General features: G+C 37.6%; 2 protein-coding genes and 1 non-coding gene across 7 annotated transcripts; 2 read left to right on the forward strand and 1 right to left on the reverse strand.

Annotated features, from left to right (window-relative positions):
- The first annotated feature begins 4147 nt into the window (after nucleotides 1-4147).
- Nucleotides 4148-4292, forward strand: LOC122320594. Its single transcript, XR_006245714.1, has one exon. It is a non-coding gene; the product is annotated as a U4 spliceosomal RNA (small nuclear RNA).
- Nucleotides 4293-4744: 452 nt separating this feature from the next.
- On the reverse strand, nucleotides 4745-18639 carry LOC108093420 (glutamate receptor ionotropic, kainate 1). Of its 2 annotated transcripts, XM_017193465.2 has the most exons (13): nucleotides 18235-18638; nucleotides 18031-18177; nucleotides 17909-17971; nucleotides 17206-17415; nucleotides 16635-16846; nucleotides 14883-15041; nucleotides 14663-14821; nucleotides 12269-12549; nucleotides 12023-12212; nucleotides 6714-7075; nucleotides 6213-6643; nucleotides 5261-5520; nucleotides 4746-5198 (listed from the first exon to the last, which is right to left on the reverse strand). In XM_017193465.2, the coding sequence occupies exons 1-13, from the start codon at nucleotides 18314-18316 to the stop codon at nucleotides 5004-5006; spliced, it is 2751 nt and encodes a 916-aa protein (XP_017048954.1). In that variant the 5' UTR covers nucleotides 18317-18638; the 3' UTR covers nucleotides 4746-5003. The 2 variants fall into 2 exon arrangements, with proteins under 2 accessions (XP_017048955.1, XP_017048954.1); XM_017193466.2 differs by lacking the exons at nucleotides 12023-12212; nucleotides 12269-12549 and having other exon boundaries at nucleotides 4745-5198; nucleotides 18235-18639.
- LOC108093423 (serine/threonine-protein phosphatase 2A 56 kDa regulatory subunit alpha isoform-like) lies at nucleotides 7744-9780 on the forward strand. Of its 4 annotated transcripts, none has more exons than XM_017193474.2 (5): nucleotides 7744-7954; nucleotides 8029-8239; nucleotides 8299-8632; nucleotides 8763-8992; nucleotides 9055-9780. In XM_017193474.2, the coding sequence occupies exons 2-5, from the start codon at nucleotides 8124-8126 to the stop codon at nucleotides 9344-9346; spliced, it is 972 nt and encodes a 323-aa protein (XP_017048963.1). In that variant the 5' UTR covers nucleotides 7744-7954; nucleotides 8029-8123; the 3' UTR covers nucleotides 9347-9780. The 4 variants fall into 4 exon arrangements, with proteins under 4 accessions (XP_017048963.1, XP_017048962.1, XP_017048964.1 ...); XM_017193473.2 differs by having other exon boundaries at nucleotides 7744-7983; nucleotides 8049-8239; nucleotides 9055-9779; XM_017193475.1 differs by having other exon boundaries at nucleotides 7744-7983; nucleotides 8049-8239; nucleotides 8763-9165.
- Nucleotides 18640-18664: the final 25 nt, after the last annotated feature.

An 18664-nucleotide genomic window follows, 5' to 3' on the forward strand; every position in this document is an offset into this window, starting at 1 on the left:
TTGAGTAATAATTTATTTTCTCCCTTTGAAGAGGTTCACGCTACAAGCGAACGACGGAAAGAGGTAAAGTCGACTTGCATAATGCTGTCCTGTTTGTCCTAATTGCGAATCTGATTAATTTTTTTTTCATACTTGGTTGTAAAATTTGTTGTTCATAATGAAAAAGAAAGACATAAAATACACCTGATCCATGGATAATGTCCTCTTTTATTGCTACTTTTCTGAAGTAGCAATTCAAGTGTCCAACCATGGCTACAGTGTCCAAGCCTGACTACATTTTTTTTTTTTTAAATACTCGCCATTTCTATGTTTTTCATTTCACAACATAATGTTCATTGTCAGACATACCTATTGCCTTTACCTTTCAAACTACTACCTTGATCAAAAAGTTCCCGACTTTTCCACCGTGTGGCGCTCCCAGTCAAACGATTTCAATAAATTTTTTTCCCAGATTGGTATAACTGTTCTTTATATTCCCACCAATTTTCAGCGTCATCGATTGACAGTTGTCAAAGTTACGCTGTGTTGTTAACATTAACCTTTGAGCCATCTTCGATTTTTTTGATTTTAAAAAATGGGTAGAAAACAAGAGCAACGAATTTGCATTAAATTTTGTGTTAAAAATGAAATTAGTGTTCCGACCTCTTTGGAAATGTTTGAGAAGTGTTTCGGTGACAATGCTTTGAAACTAACAACAGTTCACGAGTGCCATGGACGGTTCAAAAGTGGCCGAAATTCCATCAACGATGATGACCGTTCTGGCCACTTCGAAAACGGACGAAAACATCGGCAAAATCAAAGACTGGATGGCCATAAGCCGCAAATTGACTATTAGAGAGATGGCAGAGGAGTTGGACATTGCTTTTGGAACCGTTCAAGATATTTTGGCTAATGATTTCGGTTTTAGACGCGTCGCTGCAAAGTTGGTGCCAAAAGAACTGAGTTTCATACAAAAAATGGATCGCGTTGAGGTCGCCAAAGACATGATTTCCAATGCTGAATCCGACCCAACAACCACCGAATTCACCGGATTTGGGTCCCTGCGACTCTTACCTGTTCAGTCGACTTAAAAAACCGCTCTGCGGAACGCGTTACAGCAGCCGATATGAGATCATGGAAAAATCGAAGATGGCTCAAAGGTTAATGTTAACAACACAGCGTAACTTTGACAACTGTCAATCGATGACGCTGAAAATTGGTGGGAATATAAAGAACAGTTATACCAATCTGGGAAAAAAAATGTATTGAAATCGTTTGACTGGGAGCGCCACACGGTGGAAAAGTCGGGAACTTTTTGATCAAGGTAGTATTTCCGCAAATGATCTTAATTCTTATTAAAACGATAATTATGGGCAAGGGTTGAAAATGTGTCCAACACTGACGACATTCCCCTACATATGATGACTGCAAGGGTATATAAGCTTCGGCCCGCCGAAGCTAGCTTCCTTTCTTGTTAACAAGTGCAACTTGCCAGGTATTTGAAATGTGTACACAATAATGCAATTTTAGTTAGATTTATTAGCTGAAAGTAAATTAAAATAAAGAAACTAGCTCTTCGGATTTGCAATTAAACTTGCAGGACATTTAAAGCGTTAAAAACATATTTTTTATAGTATTTTTGACACTTTTTGGCCCAAGAGTGTACATGTAAGCTTCTACTTGCTGAAAAAGGCTTCTCTTTCTGCTTTAAATATGAAAACAATACCGATTTATTCGACGGCTAGGCTCTTGATATTCACAGCAAGAACTTAAATCGACATCTGCAAATTGCATGCCAGCTCATAAATACCAATTAATATTTTATTCGCAATAAAAAAAACAGGTAATAAAACAATTTGCAGTTTTTTTAGAATGTTTTTTCGACCTCGAAAAAAGAGAGAGTTGTGGCATAAATAACAATAACACAAATTGGGCGGTGCGGTTTAGACATTCGCAGCAGCGTGAACAGTTTTCCCAATGAAATCAAATAAAGGAAGAGGAATCAAACGCATTTATTCAAATCAAAACAAGCTGAAAACCTGTCAAAAAAGTCCTTAGAGCTATGGGAAGAAATCTAGTGTGGGACTCCGGAAACTAAACAAAAGTCGACCCACATTTAACCCGAGTCCCCGACCATTCGACATCCATTCACACGCACTCTTTACACTTTTCACAATGTTTTTGTGTGGTTTTTCTGTTTTGCTGCCCTTTTTTGTTGGTTTTATTGGTCTGTCATGTTTATGTTGGCAAGTTGTTTTTGTTTGCCGGGTAATCGAGTCAATTGTTTCCGGTTCGTCGATGAGGCAATCGAGTGAGTCTGCTTTTTATGGCACCTTTTTTTTTTTGGTAAAAGAAGCTTTTGTTTGCCTTGTTGTATTCCGTGTATACATAGCCAACATCCGTTTAGTGAATTGTTGCGGGGCGTTGCTGACAAGGGTTAATAAGCTTGTGAGCCTGTCACTTTTGACAGAGGCTGAGAAAGTTGTGTTAAATGATTTGTTGCCAGTTCATGTTATACCTAAATCCGCTATAATGAAGACCAATCTCTTTAAGGGTCATTCAACCAAGTGGGTTGCAAAAATATCTTTTCTGAATTTATTTCCAATAATGACATTTACCAACTGTAAAGTTTCCAGCCGTCTTTAAATTTCGAGCTGCCATTACCGACCAAAAACAAATTCAAAACTGATTTGGTATTCAAATATCTCACAAAACAAATTATGGATTTTTAGTTTTCAAACTTTTCACAAAACATTTCAGAAAATACTGCCACTGAAATCACGTAATCATTTTTTATTATTAGCATTTCAAAATTTAAGAATTATTAGAATTAGATCTTTAAACAAGAAAGGAAGCTAGCTTATATTCCCTTGCAGTCATCACATATGTCGAACAAAATACATAATGGCTAAACAATACCGAAGCTATAACGAGTATTTTATTCATTTTCTATGTATGTCGAAGATTAAAGAAATTTAATTGGAAATTCGAGAATCGTTAAAAAACTTTATATTCCAAAAATAATTTTTTTCTGATTAAAAACAACGATATTATCAATTATTTTCCGTTAATTCTATATAGATTATTGATCTTTCCTATGACAGCCATAATATAAAGTTGCCCGATTTTTGTGAAATTTTTTTTATAGTTCAAGGCTAGTTAAAAAACTCTTCATTCCCGAATTTGATAGTTCATAATTTAATTACGATGAATAATTGACTAGGGCTTGAAAAATGATAAATCTTCCCAACAATGTTATTTATATTTTTTATTGCCCGTCAAAATTCACTAATAATTATAATCGCCTGCCTGCGAACTTATATCCATTCTTTCTTAACGAGATCTCTTTAACTGAAAAGTTTTTATTCACACTCATTAACATTCCCTGACCCAATTGCCACCCACAAATTTGGGCATCTTATGCTTTCATGCTGGCCATCAGCTACGGGACATAATTAACCCTTATTTGTACATTTTATGGCGCCACCATAAAAGAGGCATTTAAATTACAAAGCGCGATGCCCGGTCATTTCGCGGGCCGACGGAGTCGTTTGTTAATCGCGGCCATTCAGTTTAACCCCGTCTTCTGGGTCACGAAACGCCTGGAACCAGGAGTAGGATACGGCGGACTGGCTGAGGTGGAACGTGATGTGCTGAGTGGCTTTTAACTTTAAGGAGGAATCGGTAGATGTCTGACTTAAAGCTGCTTACAAATTGGGCGGTTTGCGGGCAAGCGGCTTAACTCGCATAATCCAAGTATCTGACCCGGACGCAGCCAAACACTTGGCCCGTTCTTCACTGCAGCTGCCATTTCCATTCTATTCGATTTTATGTTGGTCCCTGGGGGTTCACTGAGTTGCGGACCCAATGCGGGCAGAGCTTGTCATCGAATGGCTCGAGATGGAGGAAAGCTTTCGAAGGTCATAAAAATGCAATAGCTGGGAAACCAGTTCCAGCCACTGTCAAGTTCCCCAATATTCACTAGGACCTGGAGCGAGCCATTGAAGTTGCTCATTCAATTAAAGGGGTGAACTATTGCCAACTGGTTTTGGATGTGCTGCGTCTTTGAACCCTACCATTATATAAGGGCTTGCAGCTCCAATAATTCCCAATCTGTTAATGCGCTTTCTCGCTAGAGGGACTCAACAACTTCACTGTTTGCATCACCAACCTTGTGCAGTGGCAATATCGCAAGCTATGAAGTCCCAACTGAGCTGCGTTTATTGCTAGTTGAAAACTAAAACCAATAGCTCGCCCAGGAGGAGGATCCACGATCCTCCTCACTGAGGCAATTTTTTAAGGCCCCTAAGGGGCTAACTCTACTATCAATTCTATCAGGATTATTTATCCTCACCGACCTCTTAGTGTATGAGTTTGGATTGGCAGATTGGATATCTGCCAAGTCTGTCCTTTGTTAGTAGACAATTGTTCTTTAATTGTGCAAGAACCTTCTTCTAGTTCAAACATAACTTTTGATCAGTAGTTTCCAACGTCGTGTAGGAAATACACTTGTCCCCGTAAAGTATATATATTTGCGATCAGCATTACCATACGATCCGATAAAGCTGTCTTGCTTGAACTTAACCAAAAGTCTTGTTTTTAGGCAATCATACATACACTTATCAGAAGATAACAGAAAACTAGAAAAAACTAGGGTTGTACTATATGATGAGTAGTTGTCTACATTTAAGTTTTAACTTCGGCTCGCCAAAGCAAGCTACCTTTCTTGTTTTTTTAGTTTTTAAGTTTTTAAACCACAGGGAAAAATGATTACTTTAAATTTTTCTATCTTTATGCGGTTTTAATTTTCATTTTTTTGTATTCTTTATCGAGCAGATGTTGAAGAAGACAATTATGGAAGTCGGTCTGGGTTTTAAATATTTCAAAAGTCTAGATTATGTAATAATCAATTCCGATGACATGGATATTTTTAAACTTTTTGGGTGCACCATAAAAATGTATTAACTAAAATAGGCAGTAAAATATACTTATTCTACAAAATATATATATATTTATATGAACGTTCAATGGCTATAGTCCTCAGCTCTTTGGGACTTTTTCTTCTTTTTCGCTGTCGATGCACTCGAATTCGGCCCCAGCGACGAGTAGCCTGTGGAAGTCGAATCACGGCTCTGCCGATAGGAGTGAATGGGCTTCTTGGTCAACCAGAATCGAACGAAAAAGATAAACTCTGCCTTCAGAGCTAGCATAGGCGGAATCTAAAATAAAAATTGATCATAAATAAATAGCTCGGAAATAAGAAAATCCGTTGAACGTGTACCTTCTCCTTTACCGATATGCGCTGAACGTGCCACATGAACTCTGCAACGCCAATAAAAAAAGCAAAAACCACGCCCAAGATGAGCACCACGAAAAGTCCCTTCACAGAGTCCATGGTGAACTGGTCACTTTGGGTGTCAGTTTGATCCGAGCCGGACGCAGTATTGTTGCAGGTAAACCATTTTTTGCGCAACCTGTAGAGAACGCCCTTCTCGCTGAGCTTGAGAATTCCCACGCTGAGATTCGAACGGAATTCAGCATCTGCAAGTAAATACCGGTGCGACAAAGGAATTGTTATTCATTTTGCCAAAACTATCTAATTACATTCTTTAACTCCACCCGGGAGCATAGAGCCCCTACAATTTTTGTAGAGGATTCATTTATCATTGATTTTCGATCGAACTGGTGATAAGCCAGTAGCGACCTATCCTAGCGGTGGGGTTTCCACCTGGCGCCATCTAGGAGTGACGAAAGTTCTATTGTTGTGTCCATAGTAACGTGGACGAGGGGGGTGTGCGGGTCCGGGGAGCCGAAATTTGTTACTATTGCTAAGTGAGCGATAGAGCATAGATGGAGATTTGGAAAAAGAGACAGTTTCTTTTTCTCGGGGAGCCTGGGGTTCGAACCCGGGCCTTCCGGACCGGAGTCCAGCGCTCTACCTGCTGGACCACCGACCACCGACTATCTAATATGACTCCCAAATATCACAAAAAACAAGAAAGGAACTTTTTTCGACGAGTTGAAGCCTTTATAATCTTGCAGTCATCACAAATCTGAAGTAACAAGATTTTTTCCTGTTGTTTCTTATAGATAATTATGTCTTTACAACGTAAGCGATTAAGCGTACTATACGCTACTACTCTAGTTCTTCAGTTTTAATCCACGACAGATTCAGAAAATATATAATATACACTTAAAATAAAATGAAATTGAAAAATGTTCAGACCACTTACTTAGGGGAACCGCTATGCCGTAGTGCTTCTCTCCAAAACTCTCCCCGATCTGGGTGAGGTCTTTGTTCCGCTCCACGTAGTACTGCAAATTGGTGGTCTCCATCAGAAAGGCGTACCTGCCCTTGCTATGTTTGACCCGCTCCACTCCCTCCTCGTTGCTCTTGGTGAAGGCATCTGGCTTGAAAGACAGCATCTTGTTCCACGCCATCCGGTTTTCCGTGTCGTTCGACTCCGAGAAGTACACTGAGGTGGCGCCTCCGCGGACGGTGCCAAACTGCACCTTGTTCTGGTCAACGAGGTCGTGCAGGGAGTTGATGCTGTTTTCCATCTTTGAACTGGTGATAAAAGAAGCCAGCTTGGCTATGTACGTCTGGGAGATGAGCAGCGCGAAGATCCACCAGGAGGCTGTAAGCAAACGCATTGGCCAACCCCTAAACGAAGGATGGAGGTCAAGATTTGACAACTAACCAACTTATGCCGAGCATTCTTAGCTCCACTTACCTGGGCAAAAGATCGCATCCTTGGTTGAGGATCGAGCCCAACACCAGCCACATTGAGTTGTGCAAGTGCCAGGTGTTCTCCTGCTCGAGATCGTGGTCCTCGTTCTCCACCGGCTGCTCCCACTCGTATTGATCCATGCGACCGGTTAAAACCAGGGCGAGGGCCGTGATCATCATGGCGATCATTACGTAGAGCCAAACTTCGACTCCGTACGGATTAAGAAAGGCGTATATATTCGGACTCGGTGGTACCTCCTTGTATGACAGAATGCTTATTCCCAGTTGCATGAATGGTACAGTGAAGTCCACCACCGACCGACGCGCTTGGGTGATGGTCAAATCACATATTCCGATTTGCGCATTCTAAAAATGAAACAAAATAAATTCTGTTTATAACTTTGCAAAAATAGTTTCTGTTGCCCAAATACTCGAGACTGTCAGTCCGACAAATGTATTCTGCATAATACTACGAATACTACAACTAAACAACGGCGTGAGAATTTCTTATTTCATTCTCTCATATGGGAGCTATCCGATATAGTCGGCCGATCCGGCCCGATCCGACTTATATACTGCGTGCAATAGCTACACAACTTTTGAGAAAGTTTCAGCAAGATAGCTTTAAAACGGAGAGACTAGTTTACATAGAAACAGACAGACGGACAGACGTACATACATATTTCGATTCAGATGGTGATGCTGATCAAGAATATATGCGTTGCAAACTTCTGACTGAAATTATAATACCCTTTTGCTCTGCAAGGGTATAAAAAACTATAAAAAAATCAACAAAGTTCCTTAAGGCATTTGCTTGTCCAAAAACCCAGCAAACATATTAGGTGCATCGATCAAGATAGGAAGGGCCATAACCTAAAGTTTATACTTGTGTGAATATTCTGAAAGAGGCTGTACAAACTTTACAGAGAAAATGGAGGAAGGAAACTAAAAGCACTGCAAATGAATGGTATCACATTACCGGTTCTTTTCACATCAGTCCATATATTTTTCATTTTTTACTCTATCCACTTATCGTCACCCAACGAACACCTATATAACAACCGAAAGTAAAGTATACATTTAAAACCTTATCAATGGACTATTCCGAAAAGACTTCCGATATCCCCGAACCGAAAATCTGTATTTCTACCAGCGATTTTGAACACCTTGAGCAACGTCAGACGTTCTATGAGAACTACTTGGAGTACCTCCGAGGTCCGGAGATCGAAAGTAACAAGGAAAGAGGTTTGATCGAGCAAAATGTTGTTCCGAAGGTTAGTGCAAGCTGTGATTCTTTAATGAACTCCATGTTTACTAAGGTGGATTTGGGTGCAACTAGATTTTGGCTCAGTAAGACACTGAACTAGATGAAGAACGGGAATATCTGAAGGCGATTTTGTGTTGCGCCTACCAAATGTGTAGCGGACTGCGGGCGTATATTCAAAGTGAGATTAACAACGTATTCTTTCGCTGCATTCACGAAACGGAGCAAGTCGATGGGATCCCAGAGCTCTTGGAGGTCTTTGCCGAGTATGCTTAGCCAGTGTAGTATGTTTCTTTATTATTTGACCTGTGGATTTTTCTACTAGAATAATTGGTGGATATGAAGTGCCTTTAAGGGCGGAACAAGAGCAGTTTCTGGTCGATATCCTCTTGCCGATGCACAAACTTGACAACCTCGAGTTCTACCACACTGAACTGGTGAAATGCATTACCCAATACCTCGAAAAGAACAACCTCCTGGCCGGACCGCTGATAGTCGGCCTTTTGAGGTTCTGGCCAAAGATGTCTACCAAAAAGGAGGTCTTGTTTATAGAAGAATTGGAAGGGATTCTGGAAATGGCCGATTGGCTACAATTTGATGTAATCCAGGAGCCTCTGTTTCGTCAGATTGCCAAGTGCATGTCGAGTACAAGTTCTCGGGTGAGACTGAATTGGCCTCCTTTCTAAATAAGATGTCGCTAGCTTCTGTATTTAATATTTGTTCATACAAATAGGACTTTAATTTTGTAACATTCAGTAATCCAAACCCTCAAATGAAACAAAACTATAGGTTGCTGAACAGGCTCTTTATCTGTGGGTCAATCCGGTGGTCCTAAGTCTGGTAGAGGCCAACTATGAGACCATCATGCCTATCGTGTTTCCAGCTCTCCATGTCATCAGCCACAATAAGTGGGTGGAGGACATTATGGACCTTGCCCTTCAAGTACTATGTATGTTCCTGCGGATGGACAAAAATCTGTTCAAAGAGTTGGCCTTCAACTTCGAGGCAGAGCGAGAGAAGTTCGTTTGGATCCGCGAAACATAGTGACTTCATTGTACCATGCTCCATCCGTCCATTTTAGGGGGAAACAATTTGAGCTCGAGCGAGAAATGCGATGGAAGAAGGTTTACGAACTGGAAGCCAAGAACAGAGCACTGCACTCCAAAGACCAAAAACTCCAATCTACAAGCCAAAAACTGAAATTCGAATTTAAAATGTATCCCGAATCTATAATAGAGGAATTGAAATCAGAACTCCGCGAGCCGAAACACAAACTCCACCAAATTTACAGGCCGTATGCAGGTAGCAGAAAACACACTGTTCAGATGAAAAGTACAATAAGAAACTTTCTGTTGAATGTTGAAAAAAAATGAAAAAACTTGATAAAAATTTGCTATACAAGTTGGAAAAAAGCTATACAAAATGAAAAAAAAAAATTGTTGTAAGTGAAAGCCAGTTATCATTAGGAATAATTATGTTATCAAGTTAAGCACAAGGGACTGAATTGTTTTTATAACATAAAGTAAAAAAAAAGGCCAGTGTGCTAAATAGAAAATGCTACTAAAAACTAAGAAAGCATTTATAAATATATATGTATAAAGGCATTCGGATTAGTAAGTAGAGTTTACAATTAACACAACCCGCAGTTCCTATAACGCGTCTTTCTTCTCAATGCTGGTCAAATCATAAAGGAGGACCCGCCCCCAAAGCTGATGGGCGTAAAAGCGACGATTGCTGCGAATTCAAGAGTAAAATCCAAATTTATTATCAACATCGTTGTAACATTACAAATTGGGGAACCACAGTGGGTGTGGCACAAAAAGATCGAAAAAAATATATATAAACAAGAAGAATCCCGCAGCTTCACCTGCGAATATTAAGTTTGTCTTTCGCTAATAGATCGGCTCTATCATAAAGAGCTTGAGCTCGGCTTTGTGTTTGATTCTTATTTACACATAATTTCCTCAACTTCACACCACCTTAGAGGTAGAGGTCATGGTGCGTTTTTATACCCTTGCTGAGCAAAGGGTATTATAATTTCAGTAAAAGTCTGTCCCTTTCTCTTCAAACTAGTCTCTCAGTTTTAAAGCTATTTTGCTGAAACTTTCCAAAAGGTGTGTAGTTATTGCACGCAGTATATAAGTCGGAACGAGCCGGATCGGCCGACTATATCGGATAGCTCCCATACGAGAGAATGAAATACAAAATTCTCAAGGCCTTGTTTTTGATCAGATCGACTTGATTTCGTCAAGATGGCGCTTTCTTAGTACTATTGAATTTCGGATTAAATTTTATCAAAAAAATCATATAGCTGCCATAGGAGAGATCAAACAAGAAAAAAAGCTAGCTTCGGCAAGCCGAAGCTTGTATACCTTTGCAGACATAAAAAAAAATACATAAATGCCAAACAACATCGAAGCTACGACGATTTTTATACCCTTGCAGAGCAAAAGGGTATTATAATTTCAGTCAGAAGTTTGCAACGCAGTGAAGGAGACACCTCAGACCCCATAAAGTATATATATTCTTGATCAGCATCACGAGTAGAATGGGAATACGTCTGTACGTCTGTCCGTCTGTTCGTCTGTCCGTTTCCGCGCAAACTAGTCTCTCAGTTTTAAAGCTATCTTGATGAAACTTTCCCAAAAGGTGTGCATTGCACGCAGTATATAAGTCGGAACGGGCCGGATCGGCCGACTATATCGGATAGCTCCCATACGAGAGAATAAAATAAAAAATTCTCACACCGCTGTTTTTGATCAGATCGACTTGATTTCTTCAAGATATCGTTTTCTAACTACTATTGAATTTCGGATTAAATTTTATCAAAATCGGATAACTCTATCATATAGCTGCCATAGGAGCGATCGAAAATTTATATAGATTTAATGGAAATAAATTGATAACATCGTTGTTTTTTATCCCACGAGCATGATTTTTTGAATATCAAGTTTTTTAACATTTTTTTAATTGAGAAAAAAGTTTCATAAAAATCGGACAACTATATCATATAGCTGCCATAGGAAAGATCGAAAAAACTATATAGAAATAACGGAAATAAAATTATAGCATCGTGGTTTTTCATCAGACAATTATGATTTTTGGAATATAGAGTTTTCTAATGAGTCCTGAGTTTAAAATTAAATTTCATCAAAATCGGACGACTATATTATATAGCTGTCATATGAACAATATGGAAAATGAATAGAAGAATCGTCATAGCTTCGACATATTATATTTAATGACTGCAAGGGTATATAAGCTTCGGCTTGCCGAAGCTAGCTTCCTTTCTTGTTCCATTAATTTTCCGTATTTTTGACTAATATTCATATGGCAGCTATCCCATTTTGATAAAATTTAATCCAAAATTCAAAAGCAGTTAGAAAACCCCATCAAGTCATAAAAATCTAACAACTATATTATCAAGAATATAGAGGAATAATGAAAAATCATCATAGCTTCAGTTTTGTTTAGCCTTTATCATAAAAGCTTTATGTATTTTAAGCTTCGGCTTGCTAAAGCTAGCTGAATTGTAAAATGTTTTATATTCCGAAAATACTGCTTATGTGAAAAAAATCGACGTTCTAGTTTTTGTTTTTATATCGATTTTTCAATCTTCCCTATGGCTGCCATATATACAGTCATTCAATTTTTGGAAATATTCCATCTGGAAAAAATAATGCCCAAAAACAACGGCGTAATCATTTCTTTTGCTCTCCAACTTATACACTGCTTGCAAAATGTACACAACTTTGGAAAACGTTTCAGCCGGATAGCTTTAAAACTAAGAGACTAGTTTACATATAAACAGAGAAGTGGAAAGACGGACATACGGGCATGTCTAAATCGATTAAGATGGTGATTCAGATTTTATATACTTAACGGGGTCTGAGGTCTTCTTAACAAAAGTTGTAAACTTATTTCTGAAATTAAAATAGGCTCTGCACGGATCAAAAAGGGGGTAAGGTATTTATTTATTCATCTTTAAGAGATCTCCAAGATTTTCCATTTTTACTCATATGGGGTATAATTTTTTTGTTAGTACTCACGTTATCAATCAATTGTCGAATAATGCCATCCCACTCATCTGTTGCAGGATCATAACTTCCATATTTGTTATCCTTTACCTGTTCAAAGGAGAAATCGAATTTGCACTGTTCTGCCAGCTCGTAAAGCAAGTCCACCGCATAGCCCTCAAATCGTTGATTTCCCTCGTAGTGACCGCCTTCGGGTGGCTTTCTACAAGAAAAATCATCACTTCAGGTTCGTTTATCAAAATGTTATTGTTTACTGACCGCCAGCTGAAGTACGGTGCGCCCTCCCTAGTGGAAACAGTATACTGGATGTGCTTTTGAGAGAAATCCTCTTTGGTTTGAAGTCTTCTCTGTTTCACGGCCTGAGTTGAGTTCTCCCGTATTTTTTCATAGTCCACGAGCCGAAACTCTTTATTCCATATATGGGTTACGCGATCAATGATGGGGTTGTAAACTTCGAGATTAAAATCTTGCCGCTGGCCATCGTTATTAATCTGTAGCCTTTGGGTTTTGAAGGGAGGCTTGACATGCTTTGGGGAAATCTTAATAACGTTGGGTTACCAAATTTGTCCTTAGAAAATCTTAAAAATGCGTTTATTTAGTCTCAAAAGCACAAAAGACTTTCATTTTGATCTGAGTACCAAATCGACCTTCCTAATTGACGTTTTTATACCCAAACCTATAATTTTACATTATTTGAAATCCCAAATATATTTTTAGTTGATGCTTAAGAGCTTTGGTATAATTTAATGCAATCGCAATGAAACACTATACTATGCTAGAAGTCCCCCTTTAATATTATTAACATTTTTAGTAAATGTTGTTGAAGCAAGAAAGGTTTTGGTTTCGACGAGCAGAAGATTACATACCCTTGCAGTTGGAAAAATGTGTGTAAAACGACTAGACTCATTACAAGATTTTTTTTCTATTATAACTTTGATCTTCTCTTTAATAGCTTAGTCCAGTTTTCTTATTCAAATGACAGATAAACAAGAAAAGAAGCTAGCTTCGGCAAGCCGAAGCTTATAAACCCTTGCAGTCATAAAATATATCAAACAAAATGTATAAATGCTAAATTACATCGAAGCTATGACGATTTTTCTATTCATTTTCCATATTTTCGACGATAGATCATATGGCTGCGATATGATATAGTTGCCCGATTTCGATCAAATTTAATTCGCAATTAAATAGTCGTTGGAAAACTTTATACTCCAAAAATCATGCTTATCTGATGAAAAACAACGCTGTTATAATTTTATTTCCGTTATTTGTAGATAGATTTTTTGCTCTTTCCTATGGCAGCTTTAAGATATAGATGACCGATTTTTATGAAACTTTTTCTCAATATAAACGTTGTTAAAAAACTTTATATTCAAAAAATCATGCTCGTGGGATAAAAAACAACGATGTTATCAATTTATTTCCATTAATTCTATATATAATTTTCGATCTCTCCTATGGCAGCTATATGATAGAGTTATCCGATTTTGATCAAATTTAATCCGAAATTCAATAGTACTTAGAAAACGCCATCTTGAAGAAATCAAGTCGATATAGCAGTCATATGATAATTTTAAACTCCAGCTTATATAACAAAGACAGTATAAAATAATTTTTTGATCTTTCCTAGGAATTAAATTCGAAATTCGAAAGTCATAATAAAACGCCATCCGCCAAAAATCATGTCTGTATAATTTATAATCCTTTATTTCTTCGATACGCCTTATGATACCAGTCTGCTCGGTTTTGGTAGTTTCAGAAAGATAGATTTAAAACTGAAATACTAGTTTCCATAAAAACAGACAGAATGGTACTGATCAAGAATACATGTGCATTTTTAGGTTGCAAAGTTCTGAAATATTTATATAATTATACCCTCTGAAAGGATTTAAGAATTAAAACTGAAGTTTATATTTATACCATCAGAAAAGAGCAAAAACAGAAAATAAACGACATTTCCAGGTAGTAATCGTGGCATATATACGATGGGACTTCTTTTTCATATAGCTGGCATTCGAAAGAACAAAAAACTGATATAAAACATACACTAGCAGTTCCTCAGGAAAACAATCTCAATGGGCGGAACAACTTTTTGAAGATCTCGACGTCCACTCAGTTAGAATAGTTTAAATAGAAACAGACAAACGGACAGACGTAAAGATCGGCTCAAGAATATTTATAAACTTTTTGGGGCATGAGGTATCTTCTAACAGAAATTAGAATACCCTCTGCAGGGATAAATTTAAAAGTCGGAGAAGTCATTGTTTTATATCTGGACTATTAATTAATTTAAATACTATTTCTAGATTCAAAATAATAAACGAAAGTAATACCATTATAATTCTTCCATTGCGTATCAAGGCTAGATTTGTCATTAATTAATTAATTTTATTACTATTGTTTTTTTTTTAACAAGAATATTTCATTATTTCCCTATCCATATACTGTCGGAATTTATTTGACCAATTTTTTAGAAACGTTAATGGACTGTTATAGTTTGAGGTTTTGGTTTTTTTATGTACAAACATAATTTTAAAGCTGATTATTTTAAACTTTCCTATTAATTGTATACTGTCGCAACATAAAAACAAGAAAGATCTGCTGAACATAACCATATAGTATCTAGTATTTAAAGCACTTTTGCAAACTCACCTGTTTCATTTGTTCTACTAGGTGCGGTCCTGGCTGCCAAAATCCACGCCCACAACTAAATTGTGGCATATAGAATCCGGGTCGCTGGCTAATTTCCGAAAGGGCATTGTAGAATAGGACAACAGAGTCGTAAAGAAGTTGAGTTCCAAGTGACAAGAACTTAAAAAAAAATATAAGTAACATTAAAATAAATTAATGGGATTTGCATTTTCTATCCTACCATGTTATCAGCATCTTCGCTAAATACATCTTTCTCATCGTGAATCGGAGGGGGAATATAGGTTCGTATTCTGACAGCCGCCACAGACACAGTAAACTCCGGCGAATAAAAACGATCGACTCCGCTTATATGTGTATCAAGGTTCGTTAAAAATAGGTGCTGTTGAAGGCAAAAGTTAGTTTACAGTTTCCTAGGAATATTGGAAATCCCACCAAGAAAAGCTAACAATTACACTGTGCGACAAAATTTAACGAAATGTTTGTTCAAGTTACTTTTTTGATTGTTTTCGGTTAAGATGCATAAATTATGCACAAAAATATCTATGCCACCTTCTAAGTGATAGGATTTCTTTTTTTATGACAAATTTTATGAAATTATTATTATGAAAATAATTAACACAAAATATTATTTTTTTTTTACTTCCAATAAACTATTATTTTTTTTTAAAGTGAATTTTTTTCCAGATTTTTTTTGGCTTTTTCAGAGGTATCCTCGCGTAACAAGTTCCATATAAAGTCGCCCAGAGTATAGAGCTGGGGGAAAAAAATTTTAAAGCATTGTGGTAAAAGCCTAACGGTATATTTGCTTAATACATTTTAATTAATAGATATTGAACTTGCATAAAACGCTTATAACGGTGAAAAAATATTTTCCCAATATGTGATTATAAGGCTGTGAAATATGCAAAAACACGCGTTTTTGGGACATTTGAGTGTGCGTAGAAGCTGATTGGCTATTGATATTAACAAATCCAAAAACTTATATTCTTATTTTGACTAGTAGAAGTGAAAATTAAGAAAAAATCAACTTAAACATTTTTTTGTCGCACAGTGTTATATATCAAGCATGTAAGATAAGGTTTGAAAATTTCGCAAGTAGATCAGTTATATCATATAGCTTACGCTTGCTTTTGAACATAAATTCCTTTACTTCACACCACTATAAAGGTAGAGGTTTCGGTGCGTTTTTATACCCTTGCAGAAGGCAGTATAATTTCAGTCAGAAGTTTGCAATGCAGTGCAGACCCCATAAAGTATTTATATTCTTGATCAGCATCACGATCAGAATCGAAATACGTCTGTCCGTCGGTCCGTCTGTTCTCCTGTTTGTTTCTACGCAATCTAGTCTCTCAGTTTTAAAGCTATTTTACCGAAACTTTTCCAAAAGTTCTGTAGTTATTGCACACAGTATATAAGTCGGAACAGGCCGGACCGGCCGACTATATCGGATAGCTCCCATAGGAGAGAATGAATTGAATTCTCACGCCATTATTTTTGATCAGATCGACTTGATTTCTTCCAGATGTCGACTCTTGAATTTTGAATTAAATTTCATAAAAATGGGACGACTATATTATATAGCTATCATATAAACAATCGTCGAAAATATATTAATTTAATAGAAATTCATCATGGCTTCGATGTTGTTTAGCCTTTATGTATTTAGTTAAACATATTCGATCACTGCAAGGGTGTATAAGCTTCGGCCTGCAGAAGCTAGCTTCCTTTCCTGTTTAAAATATTAATATAGATCTAGATTAAACCATTTTAGTTTTTTAATTTAATTTCATTTCATTTAAATTTGTTTTTTTCTCCACATTGGCATATAGGATTGGCTAGTACTCATTATATTTAGGTATATATTTAGGGTCTATTTTGCGCCACACATACCTACGTTAAAACTTTAAAATAATTAAGCAATATAAAAAACTATGCATTAAAATCAGCAAAAGTAATTGTATTTAATACTCACATTGAATGACCCAGTCATATTAAACTCAATTGAGGCGTTGATAACGTCAACCAAAATGTCAGAGGGACAATCAAGAAGGACGAACTTTTCACGGGCATTGTTTATGCGCTTCCAGAGAATTCGATAGTCGCCTCCCCGCTCGAACTCTTGCATTTTAATCCCCGTTTTGTGGAGCTGTTTAAGTGCTAGGATGTGCTGCAATCGACTAAGGTCTTTGGGAAGAATGGGTTAACTTGGCGATGCTCGAATAAGTCTGCATCAGATTACTGATGCTTAAAAGGATTATGTACTTTAATGACCTATTTAACTTGAAAGTCTTGATTATTATTTTTGTTGTTGAGGAATATCGTATTTTTTTGGGAAATCGGAAATCAAAAATGTTTAAACGAAAGCTAAGAAATGTTTGAAAAATTACAAAGTTAGACTTAAAATAAAAAAAAATTATTTAATCTTTGATTTTAAATGCACATGTATTAAAGACGTAACTAAAATTCGGACAACCTCTCATTTTATTTTTTACGGTGCAATTCAACTTTTAAATTTGATGAGTAATGTTTAGATCAGTACATACGGGCACTTTTTTCGTAGGCAATAGTGAAAGATTTCCAGGAGAAACTCTCACTACCCAAGATATCTGAAAAGGCCGCCGAGAGGAACAGCTCCATTGGGGCCACATTCACAGTGAGTTGGTGGTTGAGAAGCTCCCTGGGCGTCGGTTGGGAGTGCCAGTCGAACTGCAAGTGCGGTATTCCCGTCACGTTACACAGTACTTCGACGATATCTGCAGGTAAACGAGAGAGATACGTAATATGTAAGCGAGAGAGGGAAAAATGTGTATCTTTGGACTTGTGTGTTTTTGTTTAGAATGATCCGGATAACAACCAAATCACACAACGAAAGTGGCGATCAAAACACAAGGAGCACAACAAAAACAAATTTGGGGATATTTCTCTTGGCACAGGTTCAAATGGTCCCCAACCACCCTTTGGTTTATTTACTGCAAAAATATTTGGATCCGCTTCTCTGCAGCCCAATTCAACGGCTGCCATGTGTGAATGTGTTTTGATATTTTGAAGAATCATTAACGAGGTTGACGAGCCTTTAGATGTTCTCTCGAGGCGAGCGGACAGAATGTGACGGCCTCCTCTCCCTCTCTTTCTGTTTTTATGGATTTGTATACTTATAGCATCCAGACAATATTTTATGACGCCGAAGCATATGATTTTGGTTTAAAAATAATTTAATAAGGATACACAAAGGAAAACTAAACTTACCGCTGTTTGTCTTTGAACTTGGTCCGAAAATAGCGGCCACCCCGTTACCAATCAAATCACAACCTAACGAATCGATATTTAAACGTCTTTTTCTGCAGCAACCGGATACAAGGCTGACTCACAGAGGTCTTGCAGCACAATGCTGTCGTCAATGGTCAGATAGTGCTTAATGGGTTCCAATCTCAGCGCGGGATTCAATGCATTCACTTCCTCAACTGCCAGACTGAAAGCTTCGGCCAACTTCATTTCCGTGTCGAAGAAAATGGCTCCTACAAAAGCAGCCAGTACATTTTCCATTGCCAGTCAAACATCTGCTACACACTTACCAATTTTTACCACCAAAACATCTTCGTTAGCACCACTAGATGAAATCAGTGCCGCAAGAAGAAGAAACTGTACGGCGGACATGCTGCCATTTATTTTATACACAGTCCCAATGGCTCCCTGAAAACTTTTTCTATCAAAATGATTAGCAAATATTTTATCGCGCGAGGAGAAAATTCCGGAAAAAAAACTGCTCAGCAAGTTCCCAACCGGGGAACTGCTAGAAGAACACTGAGAAAGCTTGACAAAAAACACTTTTTAACTTTTGCCGTGGACGATCTATGAGAGTCTTCCTACGTCATCGAGACCCACATCTATTGTCGGTGGAATTAGCGTAGCGGAGTCTGATCTGCTCTGCGCGACTCACAGCCGCCAGCACATGTCTAGACCAAGAGCACGGGTTCTGGCTGGAAATGAACCAATAAATGAATA

Source organism: Drosophila ficusphila, unplaced genomic scaffold (assembly GCF_018152265.1).
Source record: "Drosophila ficusphila isolate 14025-0441.05 unplaced genomic scaffold, ASM1815226v1 contig_636, whole genome shotgun sequence".
In the NCBI taxonomy this organism is placed as follows: Eukaryota; Metazoa; Arthropoda; class Insecta; order Diptera; family Drosophilidae; genus Drosophila; species Drosophila ficusphila.